The 17,501-nt window shown below is 33.5% G+C and overlaps 1 protein-coding gene across 3 annotated transcripts in view; it reads right to left on the bottom strand.

The window, feature by feature from the left end:
- Nucleotides 1-7,054: 7,054 nt before the first annotated feature.
- Nucleotides 7,055-17,501, bottom strand: part of LOC143256662 (uncharacterized) — a 104,175-nt gene continuing 93,728 nt past the window's right edge. For 2 of the 3 annotated variants that reach the window (XM_076514162.1, XM_076514163.1), the window contains exons 6-8: nucleotides 16,487-16,629; nucleotides 12,445-12,676; nucleotides 7,055-10,363 (exon numbers count right to left, since the gene is read on the bottom strand). In XM_076514162.1, the coding sequence (XP_076370277.1) occupies nucleotides 10,281-10,363; nucleotides 12,445-12,676; nucleotides 16,487-16,629 (458 nt within the window). In that variant the 3' untranslated portion in view covers nucleotides 7,055-10,280. The remainder of the gene's footprint in view (nucleotides 10,364-12,444; nucleotides 12,677-16,486; nucleotides 16,630-17,501) is intronic. The other variant, XR_013031431.1, reaches the window with a different exon arrangement.

Below are 17,501 nucleotides of genomic sequence, written 5' to 3'. Positions count from 1 at the left end.
ATCAAACATGCTTGTCCTTTCAGTCATAGAAGTGCTATAATGTTACGATCAATCTCACTTTTTATAGGCATAAATTGGTATTGTTAACTAGTGTCTTCCATCAGTTATAAATTAGGAACAGCTAATTCAGGTAGTATTCGAAAAGCTTTCCACGAAATTCCACAAAATAAAGAAACAAGGATAATGTTCCCCGCGAGAGAGAACTTACGAACTATGCCTTGTTTGAGTCTTAAAAGTATCAATGTCTTGAAATGCTCCATCTAAAATCCATGCGTAATTCTATGAGACTTTTCTTAGGCTACCTTGAAAAGTTAATTCTAGATGTTAGGTTATAGATTTCCTGATTCTCAACAAGTGGCCTCGCTTTATTTCTTTCATTGTGAGCATGTTTAATTAAAAAAACAGTAACAGTGATTCTCATCAAGAACTGTAGTGCACCATATAATGATTGATCATTATGTCCCGTTCCCAATCGATCACCCATGTCACATAGTTCGCAAATGGTACACTGAACTGATGGTATGTATATTGCTCCAGTAAACTCAACATGCCCATTAAGGGCGTGTGCTTCCGTACAGAACACAATAATCGCATGCGTGATCAAAGGTAGCATAGAAAGAAGACACAAACAGGATTCGTAACTCTACCGTCGAGTCTTTGAAAATTGAAATACATTCAAATAAAACATTTCAGAGGAAATAATCCATTTATGATGTGGCAGCAAACTAAGAAACCAGTGTTTATGTTACTAAATAACTTAGTGTAGTTAGAAACGCTTTTTTAATGTTTTTGAAGTAGATAGGAAAATATGTCTGGAAATAAATGATAAGATGACTTACGTCTACTAATAAAAAATACAATTAAGTGTACAATAAAGTTTGAAAGACTAATCACGAAACTTGAGACAAATTTTGATCTTATATCAGCTATATGCTACGTAAATATGGATTTATATTTATTATAATTAGTGGTTTAATTAACAGGGATTTATGTTACATTAAAGAGGACTCTATTACGACGTTTAAGTTTCGTTTGTTTGATCCCATCGACGACACTTTGTAAACACCGTGAGCTAAGCAAGTTTGTTTGTTTTTGAATTTCGCGCAAAGCTACTTGAGGGCTATCTGCGCTAGCCGTCCCTAATTTAGCATTGTAAGACTAGAGGGAAGGCAGCTAGTCATCACCACCCACCGCCAACTCTTGGGCTACTCTTTTACCAACGAATAGTGGGATTGACCGTCACATTATAACGCCCCCACGGGCGAGCATCTTTGGCGCGACAGGGATGCAAACCTGCAACCCTCAGATTATGAGTCGCACGCCTTAACCCACCTGGCCATGCCGGGCCCATATGAGCTAATCATGCAGATATGGGACAGCTATGGTTCAAGAATAGTAGTTTCTAACTTTGAACTGCGGATACAGAGGAAGGTACCCGAATAGTGAGATTTACTGTCACCCTTATATTACATCCAAAGCTGAAAGTGCTAACCTGTTTGGTAGCGTTATTAGAATCCGAGACTCTTGGATCTATAAACACAACACTGGGCCATGTTCGAGCCATCTATATAAGTAGCAAATGCAAATCGATTATTTCAGCCTGACTGTTGTATCTATGATGTTTTAAATTGTATGTGTGCACATTTATATTTATGCTATGCATGCATACGACTTTCGAGCAGTAAACGTTTTAAAGGTGATGTTTTTTACATACCAAATATAAATTGAAAAGCTAAATGTAACTGCTTAGAAAGGTTTGTCAAATAGGGTAGTAAAAAGTATTGTATTCCTTTGAGAATATTTAAGACCAAGTTTTATACAAATTGAAATTACTAAGTTAGCAAACTGTTTCTAAAACATCGACTAACTGTTATTTATAAATGTTGTTTTATTTTTTGCTCATGTTATGCGAATGTTTGTCGGTTAGCCTGGTGTCTGCGGTTCATAAGATCTAACGTTCGTTTCTTTAGATACCACTAGACACGTTCTGTACTTTCAATAATAAACTATGTCACTCAGCTTCACTTTTCGATTAACAGTAGCTGTATGTATGGTGTGTACGGTTTACTGGTCGTTTACGTTGTAGTCAGTAATTTTAAATTAGAGGTTGAATATATCCCTACAGTTTAAGTCGGTATGGCCAGTTTGTTAAAGCACACGATTCCTAATCTGATTTGCCGCGGGTTCGAATCCCTGTCATACCTCACATGCTAGACTTTTCAGCCTATTGGTAAAACAGTAGCCTCAAGAGTTGGCGGTGGGTGGTAATGACTAACTACCTTCCCTCTAGTCTTTCACTGCTAAATTAGAGACGACCAAGATATATAGCCCTCGTGTAGCTTTGCGCGAAATTCAAAACAAATTGTTCAGTTTTGTTGTCGCATAAGGTACCAAATGATAATTTTTGAACCCAAGATTTTCCTTTATATTTAGATATAAGTTTGATATCTGCAAAAACATTCTTTTAAAATTTATTTTAAATGGTTTTCTTCGGAAAATGAAATAATAATGTCAGTTTTTTTAAAACAAATTTTGTAATTTCCTTTATGTTAACTTTCTAGTATATGGGAAAAAAAATCTCAAATTGTCTACCTCAAACGTTAACTTCTTACTAAATCTAATGGATATTTAAACTATGGAAAACAATATATTAAGTGATGGAAATAAAGAAAATTTAATAAATAGATTTCAATTAAATAGATTACTATGGTATCAGAACTTTCAGCTAATAAAGATGTGCGTGTGTTCTCTTTTCAATCATTCGCTTAATTGTGATTGACGAATTATTTCATGAACCCATTTTCAAAGCGATTGCAGATACTAACAAAATTTGGTTGAGAATTTTTCAAAACTGTTAAAATTTCTCTGATAAACGAATGAAATCAAAACACTTCGTGACATTAACCAAAATTGATTTAGAAAATTTATTAATATTTGTTTACTCTTTTCTTTCGGAAAAATTATTTGTCAGAAGTAATTATGTTTCGAGGAAAAACTGTTCCCGTAATCGAATAATCTTGTCTTCATTTTTAGTTCAATTCAATTAATCTCATCCTTGAATTTCAAAATTGTGTAAATTATTTGTTAAAATCTAGAACGCCATCTACATTCTTTTGATACGATAGTGTATAATGTTTATGTTTTTTTTTCTCCTTGTGCACACAGAGAGTATTATAAGAGATAAGTTAATTTTGTACAATGAGTCCCGAATGTTTATTGATCAAGAAGGACGTGTCTCGTTAAATATTGAGAAGAATCTGTTAGCGTATATTTATTATATCTAAAATGTCTTGAACGAACATTAAATTTGTTGAATTTAGTTTGGTATATCGCTAATGTCAGTTTCTTTCACGAGAAGATAAAGAAACGAAATATTTAAATAAGAATAGAGCAAGATCATGAAAACAGTAACTGAATTTTTAAAAATTAACTTTTTATTAGTATAATTTTTTTTTTTTGTATTCCACTGACCACTAGTGTCCATCCCATTCTTGTCCTTTACTTTTGTTTATTTTGATGACCAAACGCTGTCATTGATATGTGCTTGGAACGTAGTTAGCGTATCGTACTCTAGGACTAAGAGTACAATGTTCGAAACGTGTATTACCGGACATACTTAGCACTTTCAACTTGGGTGCGTTATAAGAGTGACCATTAATCCTGCTCTTCGGTCAAGAGTAACCGCTTTGGACGGCGGGTGCCTTGGACTGGTTTCCTCCCTTTGGGCCACACTTTGTGTATTTTTCGACATCACTTTACTTCTCATTCTTTTCCAATTAGTGGCAAGCATTATCGCCCCCCCCTCCTTATTCGATCACTAGCAAGAGATTGTTTTGTTTCTTTTCTACCTTTTTTTTTTGACAATTGCAAGTGTTGGTATTATCCTTCTCTCCTTCTTTAGTTTATTTACCGAACACCAGTAAGTTCTCACATTCCTCTTTCAATTTTTTTCAATATTGTTTATAAGATATTTCAAAAACTTCCCTTGCCCTCTAGTAGTCATAAGGTTGGCCATTTCTGATTTTAGGGTTTGTTTTTTTGGTTTTTTTTAAATTCGCACAAAGCTACTCAAGGACTATCTGCGCTAGCCGTCCCTAATTTAGCAGTGTAAGGCTAGAGGGAAGGCAGCTAGTCATCACCATTCACCGCCAACTCTTGGGCTACTCTTTTACTAACGAATAGTGGGATTGACCGTCACATTATAACGCTCACACGGCTAAAAGGGCGAGCATGTTTGGCGCGACGGGATTTTAGGGAAGAGTGTGTTTATGTTTTTTTACAGCAAAGCCACACTGGGCAATTTGCTACGTCTACCGAGGGGATCGAATCCTTGATTTTAGTGTCGTGTATCAGAATAATTAACATTGTCCCATTGGGGGACTTATAGGAAAGATTCGGCAAAAACCTAAGTCTCTTTTTATTAAAACAAAACATTTGTCATTTCTTCCACTCACTAATATGAAATCATTAAAAGAGTTCTGGATCGTTTAATAATAATAATTATGTGGAACATTTCTTCGTTTAAATGTTATGTTCGCTTGGATAACATTTTTTCAACTGGTTGGATTTACTTAATTGTAAATATTTTAAGGAATGGATGAAACATGTTTTATAATCTTCTGATATCTTATTTGCCCTACTATTTGGATGAAAACAAAACACAAGTTATTTAAACAATGACTTTAATATTTGTTTGTAGGAGGCTAGCAATAACATTAGCAAAGCGAAAACAAGTGCGTCATAAATACTATTTATCTGAGCGGGTTATTAACACAATGCGCGTGCTATATTAAATTGATTAATTTCAAGTAATACATTTTCTACGGTCCATTTTAACGAGTCCGCGAAATAAAACGTAGATTAAACGTGTTTTTGAAAGGGCATTTGTAATCTTATCTATATTCATGCATTTTGAATGTTAGGTAACGTTTAATGAGCCTCACTAACATGGGATGATTACTTTCTGAGATAGGTATTAGTAAAACACTTTAGAGGTTTAAATTTTTATGTGTGGTTATTCTTATACCTGGTGCCAAATCTCTCTTCTAGTTCAGATAATATTCTTGAAATGACATTTCTTATCTGTTCGCTTCTACCACAGCCTTCCGCCTGTCTGGCTTCAATTCAAATTCTGTTTATTGGCACTAGCAACTGCTCGTGAAAGTAGCGAGTGAAGCGTGACGTACGTCTGCTGAAATCCATTATGCGAGTGACAAAAAATCACCCAAGCCTAAAATGTGTTTAACTTAGACTCCCAATAAACACATAATATTGCTCTCATTGTCGACAAAAGTTAGAAAGACACCGTCGCTCTTCCACTCACTGTTTCTTTTAACAATTGACGAAATCCGGGAGAGAAAAAATATACAATGGAAGCTTGATTACAGCCTTCTTATTTGCAGTACATAGAAGCTTCTGGCTGCAAAATTGTGAAATTCTGGTAACAGCCAATGAGGTTTAGTGAAGTGTGTATACCAAAATTTGAAAATGTGGTTACGTTTTGCGAGATTTATGAACAGTGCGTATGTAAAAAAACGAAATTCTGGTGATTTTCGAGATCCTTAAAACTGTGCAAATAGGCCACGTTGCACGTTGCAGAGCCAATGAAGAATATTTTCTGAAAAAGGGATCCTTCTATGTATCCCAAAGAAGTGAAAACACTTGCACAGTTGTGAATGGAAGCACGATTAACTTCAGTTCAGTCCATAGAAACACCCTCAACTCTGTAAAGGGATTGTTACAGTTAAGAAAGAGAATTGCATCCGACTTTTTTACAAGTCCGATGAAGTTGGAGTCCAGGTAAAGTTAACAACATAATAAACAAAGATACAAGTAGACAGAGGCTCGTAAACTTCCTTCACATTTAGTAACCAACGGATCTTTTCAGGAAGAAGATGGTCGAGGACATTAGAATAACATCATCCTTTTCGACCACAAAATTTTCAAGTCTCCTGATGCAGCTGTAATGAGCACTTGGGCCTTTGGTTTGTTTAAATAAATTGGTATTTAACGCGGCAAGATATATAAGTTAAAGTTTGACCTCACAGTTTTCCTAGAAATTTGTTCCAATTTCAAAATAACCACGTAGGATTATAGTACGTAATCAAAATTAGCACAAATTACCACAAATAATATATAATAATATATTGCGGTATAAAAATTCTTGGTCTTAAAAAATTACCGTCTGACACCCAAACTGAATGAAACAAATTTGGAAGGTATACGTATTTTATCTTCAAAAATGAGCGCCTTCTCTAATGTAGCGTTTTAACTCTATGCTTTAAATTGGAAATAAGCGAATTTTTAAAATTACATTCGCAAACTAAAGGAATGAATATTTTAATATTTTCAGTACGTTTAATAGAATGTTTATAATATGCATGTTCTGGAAAATATAAACATTGCATAAACACATGTAAAATATTTGTTGCTTTGATTACAAAAACAAGTGTAATAAAGATACAATTTCCTAATTCTGCACAATAAACCTAGTGTAATTAAGCGTCCTTATAGAAAAAAACATGGCTTTATAGATCATAAATTACTTTAAAATATTGGGAAACTGATATCTTCAAAACGTGTTCAAGAAACCTGTATAAAAAAAGAAAGAAAGATGACATACTCTAAACCTTTGTCAGAATTTAAATTGTGTTAGACTACATATTTTATTATTGGTTACGTATTCTATACTGAAGACATCTAGTGAATGCTTGAACTCCAAATCTCGAAGGATTATTTTTTATCCAACTATCCTACAAACAAATACGCTGAACTACAAAGTGTTTCTTAGTTTTCGAGCACGTCGAATTTATTTACTTATTAGCAGAGAAGTTTGACTTGCCTGGAAAGGAGCTTGTTTTAGTATTAACGCTCCGTTATATCCTCTGTTATTGTTAGCAGATGAAGATGATAAAAATTCATGTTATGAATTCTAATTTGTAGAACGTGATACTGAGTTTGCTAGACGTTTCTGTTGTGAAACAATCCATATTTCTAGATAACTTTCTCTCCTTTTAAATTCATATTTCAAAAATTCACCCTGTTAAACACAGCCTTATAGAATTTCTACATATATATTTTAATAGACATTCGATTGGCTTTAGATTTTTGTTTACAATAATGTATTCAATTTCGCTGGTCACCAATCCAAGCTTTGCCAGTACGCATCAAGTTTACAACAGATATTTATAAAACGACATAAAATACTTAGTTTATGGCTTAACAGATATATTACACTTTTTCTTCTTTCAATCTTAATATCATTAAAGAAAACAAATTGTTTTAATAGAACATACAGTTAAACTTGTCGTTATTGTAATAATTTTAATCATTTAACCGTGGTCTCTCACGAATAACAATAGATGGTCGTCGAATCGTTTTGAAAAAGATGTTCTAACTAAGTGTTATAACAAGTATCACTGAATCCTTGTAATTTGTAAAAAAAAAGTAGTAAACACCCAGAAAAAAACATATTATTCACATAGTTTACTCTTACAACACAAGTTTATGTCAGAAAACATAAAAAACTGATTTACAGACGTAATATGAACGTAAGAAAATTTGGACGTTTCACTTACTGTCTTTAGCAAGAGAAATATAAAAACATAAAGGACCCTGACACTTACTGCTTAAAAATGTATTGTTCTTCTAGTCATAAATTGTTGTTATTTGATTTATTTCGAAAAGCAAGAGATAAGCAATAAAAGAAACAAATAAGACTTGTATTAAAAAATTCGAAGAATGACAGATTACTATACTGTGAGCTTGGGGATTGTTTGACTTGGGGATTTTTTATATTTTTTCAAGTAAATTCCTAATTCTTTCGTTTGTAGCTCATTCATCTAGATCAAAATCGTCATTGTTTCAACTTGAGTTGTTTCCTATATATTTCGAGTTCATATTTAAAAGAAAAAGATTGCTGACGTGAGTGAAAACAAAAGAAGACCTCAGCATTGGAAGATTAGAGCCCTTGAGCTAGTATTAAAACGGCATAAAAACTGTAAATGGATTATTTCTCAAAACACTAACTATTGCCATAAACAAATAATCACGTAACGTGTTGTTTTAAAATCTGATTGAAGTTATCGAATAATAGCCTGTATGTCGTTTTCCCATACTAGAATATTTTATGTGTATGTGTGTGTTTACTCCAGGTTTTCCAGTAATGCACATTTCTGAGGAAGAATATCGGATTCTATATTTAAATAATAATACATATTTTTGAATTAAGACACTCTAATAAAACATTAAGAATACCCAGTTTGGATAAAAATACCTTGGTAAGATTTAACCAAGAATTCACCTTCCTGAGATAGAAATACCCTGATAAGATTTAACCAAAAATACATCTGGTTTGGAATAAAATTGCTCTTGTGAAACTTAACTAAGAATACAAAATTTTCGGTAAAGACACGTTGATAAGACTTAACTAAGAATACACCTTGTTAGTATAAAAATATCCTGAAAAGATTTGGGGAAGAATACACCTTGTTCGAATAAGGATACATTGGAAAGATTTAACTAAGAAGATACCTTGTTTGTACAAAACACTCTGGTAAGATTTAACTAAGAATATACCTTGTTGATATAAAAATATCCTGAAGAGATTTGAGTAAGAATACACTTTTTCGAGTGAAGATACCAAGGAAAGATTCAACTAAGAATAGATCTTGATTGAGTAAAGATACCTTCGTGAAATTTAACTGAAAATAGACGTTGTTTGGTTAAAAAATACCCTGATTAGTAATGTTAACTTCAGAATATTTACGACAAGATACGCTAAAGAAAGATACAAATGGAAACTTTCGAAAGTGAAGAGGATAATCTTCAATAAGAAACTGAAGATAATAAACAACATTATTTATTTGTTTACCGACACGAGAGAATTTCCGCTTTTGTCCTGAGTAATTAATTATTGGTGAGCAAACGCTTTAGTTTTATTAAAGAAGGGTGAACATAACTGCAAAAAAGAGAACTTTTTTAGGTTTTCCAATGGAATAAAGGGGCAAGTAATATACTATGACTACTGACAGAACTATTGGGTAAAAAATTACTATAGTTTGGTCTAAGACCATTTAGGCCTCGTCTAATGATGTTTTTAACTCAGTACTTCTAACTATTAGAATATCTTTTCACAAGAGGTCCCACAAGGAACAAATATTAAACAATAAAATGCATTTAATTGGTGAAATTTTCATAATTTTGAGAACAGAGGATTGGACAACTGACTGTAAAATATCGTGATTGATGGAACTGACAGCAAAAACGATTTCAGAATGTATTTCCTTATATGCAATCTGTAAGTGAAAACAATCTCTTTGCTAAACTTTACTTTTACACACATTTATCCGATAATATGGGTGCTGACAATGCAACTTCGTTCAAGAATCTTTCATTTGTATTTATTTAAGAAAACAGTTTGTATAACTACGTTTAAAGGGAAGTGTTGGTTGTTTGGAGTATAGGGGAGTAATTTTTATTGGTTAAAACATGAAAGCTCTAGAACATTTTCAATAATAAATAAAGTAGTAATGAGTTTAATTCACCTATCATATATTTTGAAACTGTGTTGCTGTCCTTTTCAAAGCTTGAAATATTATATCTGTTATTCGTTTGGAGATTTTTATTCTAAGCAAGTCCATTTGTTTTAACGTTGATTGACTGACTAATCTTTTACCAGTTCATTTTTTATCTTTCTCGATATTTCTAATATTTGAAAGCAGTGCAACAATATAAAAAGTGCATAGAGAAATAACTTCACTTACAACACTTAGCTACTAAAGTTGATGTCCTCAGTAAACCCTAACACTTAATAATTTAGGAAAAAATTTCCTCAACTTCTTACATACGTTTGTGATTTATTGTTGCAAGCAGCGAAACGTCGGAAAATAATGTCCACGTATCACAGAAATCCCCACAAAACTTATAGTTTAATCTTATGGCTGCGTTTCTTTCTCTACTTCTACAAGAGCTGTGAATTGAAAATATGGCAACATTAGCACAAAGACACGAGCAATCTTATCACAATATTCCTGATACAAGGAAGTTTCTTTAAGACCAGTCTCGGGCAATATGTCGATTTAGGGTTATTTAAGTATTCTTCAATAATATAGATTCTCTTGAAGGTTATACTTATCATTCGTCTCGCAGTGTTCTTGCAGCTCCACGTGGCCGAAACTGGCACACTGACGTTTACTCAAACTGTCTCTACACGAAATAAAACACAAAGACACGGCAGCCACTGTCCTGTCTCTGAAGATGTCAGACAATGTTTTTTTTTCTTAGTCAGTTACAGAACACAGGATTGCAACAAAACACCAGAAAAGCCAAACTTGGACGCGGCACATGGAACCCTTATTTAAAGCTAGAGGCAAGAAAAATAAAAAGAACAAATAAGTAGGGACAAAAACTAGGGAGAAAACGAAAATAACAGTTGTTATATAGCATAGAAAATAACTGATGTATTATTTTTATCGATTTCATAAAATAAATACTTCTCAACAATCTGTAAAATTCACTTATATTTTTCCCTTAATTTTTGATAAAGCTAATGAAACATTAAAAGGCTTGACGTGACATTTATTTAAACTGCACTCGACTGCATTTGATAAGGGAAAACAAGAAACTGGGAGAAAAGCAATACAACCGAGGTTGAGTGCGTTATATTAAAACGATATAGAAGCCTTACCACATCATTATAGCCTATTTCAACAGATACTTTCATGTTCAGTTTGATGATTGAACATCTTGACAATATATTTGCAGCAGAGTTTTCATTACAAAAGCTTGAAGCACACTCATCTTTCCTGCTGCTTTCCATCACCCTTCCAATGGTCTAAAATAACGGTTTCCAGCACCCTTTCAACACTTTTCTTTTGCAGCGACTAGTATAGCTCCGTATGGAATAGCACGGATATTCATTTCATTTTGCAGCTAGTTGAAGTACGTGATGATTTGACTGATACATTGCGGATACAGCTTGTGTTACTTTTTAACAAGGCGATCCTTCTTCATTATGGTATGTACTGTTGCCTGTGGCACATAAGTAGCTTTTGTTAGCGAACCTTTTTGAAATCTCCTGACTTTGGCTACCACGACTGAGGTACGATTTGTTGCAAGTCTTTTTCTGATTAGTTTGATGCTCCACACTGATCCCTATTCCTTTGTTTTCTATTGGAATTACGTATAAGGGAAATATATGTCTTAAAAATATTAAATTATTGATTTAAGTGTATGAATATTTTGCGTCTTAAAAGTTTTTATATACCCATCACAAAATTGGTCAATTTTTAGTGGCGTCGCGTTGCCTACATAACGTCAAACAAGAGCAGAATAGTTCATATATACATATATCATTCCACCGTAACCATGTCGACTGTTGGTGTTATGTGGATTGCTGATTTTCATATTCAAATTCGTTTTAATATAACGTACTCAACCTGCATTTACAAACAAAAATAAAAAACAGCTTCCATAAACCGAGATTTTGTATTTAATAAACATCCATTAACTCTAAAATTAACAAACTCTCATTAGTGAAACAAATATTTGAAAATTAAATCAAATGTGAAATACGTGTATGTTTAACAATTAGTTAAACATAAAATATATTATTTTATTTAAACAGTTGACGAAGATATTTTGTTTTTATTAGTTAATTTAACTTTCTCGTGTGTGGTCAGAATACTCCAACTATTTAAGTTAAAACGCTTAACTGGTTGTGAAAAAAGGTACTATGAACTTAAATCTGGGAGTAATTTTGCATGAATTATAGTTCACATAATTGCATGACTGTCCAATGAAAAGTCAATAAATTATTACTCTGTTATAACATTGCAGGATTGGTTTGAGTTTCGCGCAAAGCTACACGAAGACTATCTGCGATAGCCTTTCCTAATTTAGCAGCGTAAGACTAGAGGGAAGGCAACTAGTCATAACCACCCACCGCCAACTTTTGGGGCTACTCTTTTACCAACGCATAGTGGGATTGACCATAACATTATAATGCCCCCATACCTAAAAGGGTGAGCATGTTTGGTGCGATGGGGAATCGAACCCGCGCCCCTCAGATTACAAGTCAAACGCCTTAACCCACTTGGCCAACATTGCATGAGAAGGACGGCTTAAACTAACCTAAATGTATGTTTTATTATAGCATGTACCATCTACATACAGTGAAGTTATTAAGTACAAAATCATATTACTAATTTAAACACTTTCTTCATTTTCAAAAAAATATGTAAATTTGAAAATGAAGAAAGTGAAACCAAAACCATAATTTAAGTAAACAAATATTAAACTAAGTGCAGAATATTTGGGACTGTCTTCTTTAACAGCCTGGTTTAGCGTTGGTTAGATTATTGTAAGTTTTGAAGACATACAAGCTCATCCAATAAGTGTATAATTAAATTATGTTTTCAGATATACCAGTATCAGTGCTCTCACCCGAACCACTATTTTCCGACACGTGAGGGCCCGAACTATGTCGAAGATTTCCAACGGTAAGCTCTTGGCTGCTGGTGCCAATGATCCTGGAGACTGTAGCGGTACATTTGAGACGAAGGCCGTCAGAGAGAAAGTGCTCTTGTCGAACACGGAACTTCAGGCCTAGCACAGAGGCCACCATACTGCCCAAGTAATTAATGTTTGGGTATTTGATGATATATCCGGGTTTAGCCTGTGTCAAATAATAATAATAAAACAAATAAAATAATATCAAAGATTTGTAAGAGTGTTAATAATTACAACAACCAATTCTGTTTGTCGTTGTTATTGTTTTGTCAGAACCAATAACCTTGTAGTTTGCGCCAAACTACAAGGGTTTATTGTTTATAGCCGTGTCTAATTCTGAACTAATAGACAGGAGTGAAGATAGCTAGTTAACAACAGTCACCGCCACCTATTGGACTACTCTTGTTCAATACAATAATAACATTAAACTGTCTTTCTTCCAGCGCACCTATTGTTCTAAAGTGCGGGGAGTCTTTTGTGTAGCAATGGTCATTAAATTATAAATCTACACTCTTGGCACGTTAAGGTTAACATGGGGACATGTCCGGTTCTAAAACACCCAAGCCATATTTTAATTATCAGTTGTTGGAGCAAAGAGAACTCATGAAACAATAATTAAACTGATCTTAATCTAACACACTCATAGTAACTAAAAATAAATTCTCGCAGATTGTATTTCACACGGGCGTCCAAGGGATATATTACAGAGGTGACAAAATGATATCAAGTCTATAAGTAGTAAACCCAAAATTTTTTGTCCAGGATGTTAGTGTCCCCCCCTTGCAAACGCCAATGCTTACACGGGAAAGTAAAAAAATATATTACCGTAATTTCCAAGGCGACATTACCAACGTTCATAAAATTGCTCATATAAGTGTAACTCTGAATTGGATTGGCTCAGCAACAATGAACATAAATATAATTTGCTTGCAAATCCCTAATGCACTTTTATTTCAATGAAAAAATACCAGTAGAGAGCAAATTACCCTTTTTAAAGAGCTTATGATGTTAAAATGGTGTACTATCCATATTTGCTCACAAATTCCGGAAATTTGCTGAACTGGAATTATTTGCGTTAATATACCAAAGCTGTGCAAACTTCATAACTTAAACAGGAATAAAGAACGCTTTTAAAATGATTTATTGTCTAAGATTAAAGCAAATGAAAGCTTTGGAAAAAAAGTCCCGTAAACCAGTTCACAAACGAGTGGTACTAGAGCCTGCAAACTGTACTTTTCATTGCATTAAATATATACACATATATATATATATACATATACTTCTTTTTTTTTTGACAGATTTAACGATGTTTGTGCAGGTACCATCTGGCCAACAAATATATTAAGTTTAATGAAACATCATTTTAAAATGATGCAGTTTCTTTCATTTGTTTGGTTTCCTTAATGCAAAATTGCACAATGGGTTATCTGCGCCGTGTCCACTACGATTAACGAAGTTGTTTCTTTTTAGTTTCGCGCAAAGATACTCGAGAGCTATCTGCACTAGCCGTCCCTAATTTAGCAGTGTAAGAGACAAGGAAAGGCAGCTGGTCATTACCACTCACCGCCAACTCTTGAGCTACTCTTTTACCAACGAATAGTGAGATTGGCCATCACTTTATAACGCCCTTACAGCTGAAAGGACGAGTATGTTTGGTGCGGTGGAGATCCTAATTACAAGTCGAGCTTTTAAACTTGGCCACGATTGCCGGGTCCTGATTATTAGAATTCACTTGTTGTGCTGAAAACTGATTACAACTATTTTTAATAATAAAAATTTTTTAAACTTCTCTTAAATAGGATAGAAAGTATTATTTTTATTACTAATAGCTTTTTAGTATTATGTTTATAGATGTGTAATATAATGTAAATGCAATAGCCCTTCTTCCCTTTCCAGTGGCTCAGTAGCAATATCTTGTTCTCATACCTTAAAGTCAGAGTTCATAACAAAGATTGTCATAGCGGAGATAAATCAGAGTCTAGCATGAGTAATAAAAATGCTATTAAATTTATATTTAATATCCGCACTTCTTTAAATAATTGGGTTTCTTCTGTAATGAGTGGCGAGTGTTAAAAACATATATCAGTAAAAGCTAAATTTTGTTGTTCTAATGAATACATTTTTGTCCTAATTCTTAGTACTGTAGACAATTGAGTTACTGTCTGCCTCATGGGAACAATGAGAGAGACAAATTGAGTTACACTGTAATTGTTGAAAAGTAGCCATCTACATCTTAATGAAAGAAATACGTGATAAGTTTATATTTCGCCATTTATAGAAAAATATTTTCTCATATTCACAGTTATTGGCATTTTCATGAGCAGAATGATTCAACAGTGAAATAGAATAATCATTAGAAAATGTCTAGTCTGTTGAATACTGTACTTTAAGTACAGTATATCTCCCTGGTCCTGATTAGTTTCCAAGCATCTCGTCGAACAATAAAGGCTGAAAAATATCCGATTACTTGGACTAGAAGAGCACGAACTGTCCCAGAAAGATTTAATTCATTGCCCATCATTTGGGAGAAAGCAACATACTCTATTTTACTTTAAAAAATTATGAATGGGTGGACCTTTGAGGTAGTTCAGAATATTCTATTGTATTGATTTACATTAAGTTATCCAAGCTCAACGACTACTTTCAAATCAAAAGTAAGCGATGTTTAACTAAGCTAGTTATTTCGACGTTCATTCAATACGAAGTAATTCATCCTGATTCCTCATAAGCGACCGCTCTCAAATCCGAATAATGCAAAGCAGCGTCAATGTTCTCCTTGTAAAAAATGGTAAACTATACGGTATTAATCTAACCGTTATGTGAAGACTGTTTATCTTTAAATCCACATGACATAAAAGTAATTCAATCAGTGTATTGTTGTTGTCAACGTTTACATCCTGTAAACTGAAAGGTTGTTGTTGTTGTTTAGAATTAAGCACAAAGCTACACGATGGGCTATCTGTGCTCTGCCCACCACGGGTATCGAAACCCAGTTTTTAGCGTTGTAAGTCCGCAGACATACCGCTGAGCTACTGGGGAACAAACTGAAAGGTAAAAACTGACGGCGATTTTTTTGGGGTAAAACGTAGACTTTGCAAACATTTCTTTGTGATTTGTGAGGTAATAAAGAAGTAGTAACCTTTAGTATGTTTGATATTGCCAGTAATCCTTCAGTCTCAGTCCTTGTTATTACAGATTACGCCGAGAGAGTGTTGCCACATTAAACAGTGCTCTAATACTCTGACAGTTTTGTTATTTTATTGTACCACATAGCACTAAAATTTACTTTTTCTCCCTGATTTAAAAAGAAAATCTGTTGCTTCATTATTCTAAAGCAAGAGAAATGACATTCAGTAAACATGTTGAAACCGATTATATGTTTTACGATTTGTAATACCAGCTTATTAAATTAGTCGTTTTCAGAAAATAATAGACCTTTACAATATTAGCTGTGTCTTTGCAATAATCTGTTTACCTAGCTAGAATAATTTGGAAGAAAATTGTTAAATAAATTTACAATTCTAGTCTCTTGCCAGTTCTTGAGAATAAAATAAATTAGGCTAGTGGTTTAGAGTGAAACGTTGCTGGTTTAAAGAGAAAAATTCCATTATTAAAGTATAACATTTTCGTAAAAAATGGAACAGTGCTCAGTGACAGAAAGGTGGCAATGCTTACGTCATTTTGAAAAATGTATGGATAATACGTTTACAGGTGAGGGTAAATCACAGCTGCTTCGAAATCTTTAAAGTTTAAAAACTGTTAAATAAAAACTGTTATAAACCAAGACAAGGTATTATTTAGTTATCACATCATTACACGTGACCTTTGAAATCGATTTTTAGGAAAACGTGGCAGTTATACCGAGAGGACAGTTCAGCGAAAACAAAGAGCAAACGTGACAGGATGTAATATATCTGGACACATTTTCCAAGCACCTTCTGGTGCTTGTAATTTAAGTGGCACGTGCGATTACTACCTTCTTTTCATTGATGAACCACTGCAGCTCAGCAGGTCTAACGTCTATGGCCGACGTACAGTTGACATCCACTACGTCCCCCACACGATAACGGGTTTGTCCACCGCTTATCTTGGGTCCAGCTTCGTTGTTGACAATCGAAGCTACAAATTGTAAGTCAATGAAAATATTTCTATCAAAACAAGAGCATTAACACAGAATGCTTGAGGTTGGAATATTAATAAAACAAAGAGGTTGTCACAGCTTGAGAACAAAGTGTGTTTCAAATAAAATAAAACTTATTGAAACGCATATGCGTCAATACTGTAGTGTATATATCCCAGCTAAATAGTCATACTGATTTAAGAAAGTGGCTAATGGCCCGCAATAAACTGTTAATTATCCTGAGTTATGTGTTACATCTGAGGTTCAAATGTAAAAAAAATTAACACGATTAATAATTTTACATTTCTAATTCTTTATGTGGATTGAAGTTGTCATTTATGTGAGTTCAAGTATGTTTCTGCAACTTCAAGAGAACTTGTGATTTATGTGAATTCAAGTATGTTTATGCAACTTCAAGAGAACTTGTGATTTATGTAAATTCAAGTATGTTTCTGCAACTTCAAGAGAACTTGTGATTTATGTAAATTCAAGTATGTTTCTGCAACTTCAAGAGAACTTGTGATTTACGTGAATTCAAGTATGTTTCTGCAACTTCAAGAGAACTCATGATTTATGTGGATTTTATGCAGTTATCAAATATTCGCGATCCTTCAAGCATTTAAAAGTCGTCTATGTTAGTTTTAGAACATTTGTAACTGAAAGTACGAACCACCTGAAATTGCTAGAAAGGTTCTGAGAATTAACAAATATACATTTTCTTCAAATCGTGACAATATGTTCGATAATTTCTTTTAAATAACACTTAATTGAACTTACCTCGAATAAAAATTTTCTATTGTTGTGTAGATCACTTCATCAGTACGTGTATAAACTTTATCTTCTCATATTTTGTTCTTTTCGCGTATTTTTT

The sequence above is a fragment of the Tachypleus tridentatus genome, chromosome 7 (assembly GCF_004210375.1).
Source record: "Tachypleus tridentatus isolate NWPU-2018 chromosome 7, ASM421037v1, whole genome shotgun sequence".
NCBI lineage: Eukaryota > Metazoa > Arthropoda > Merostomata > Xiphosura > Limulidae > Tachypleus > Tachypleus tridentatus.
The sequence above is the reverse complement of the archived record's forward strand: the minus strand, read 5'-3'. Positions and strand labels throughout refer to the sequence as shown.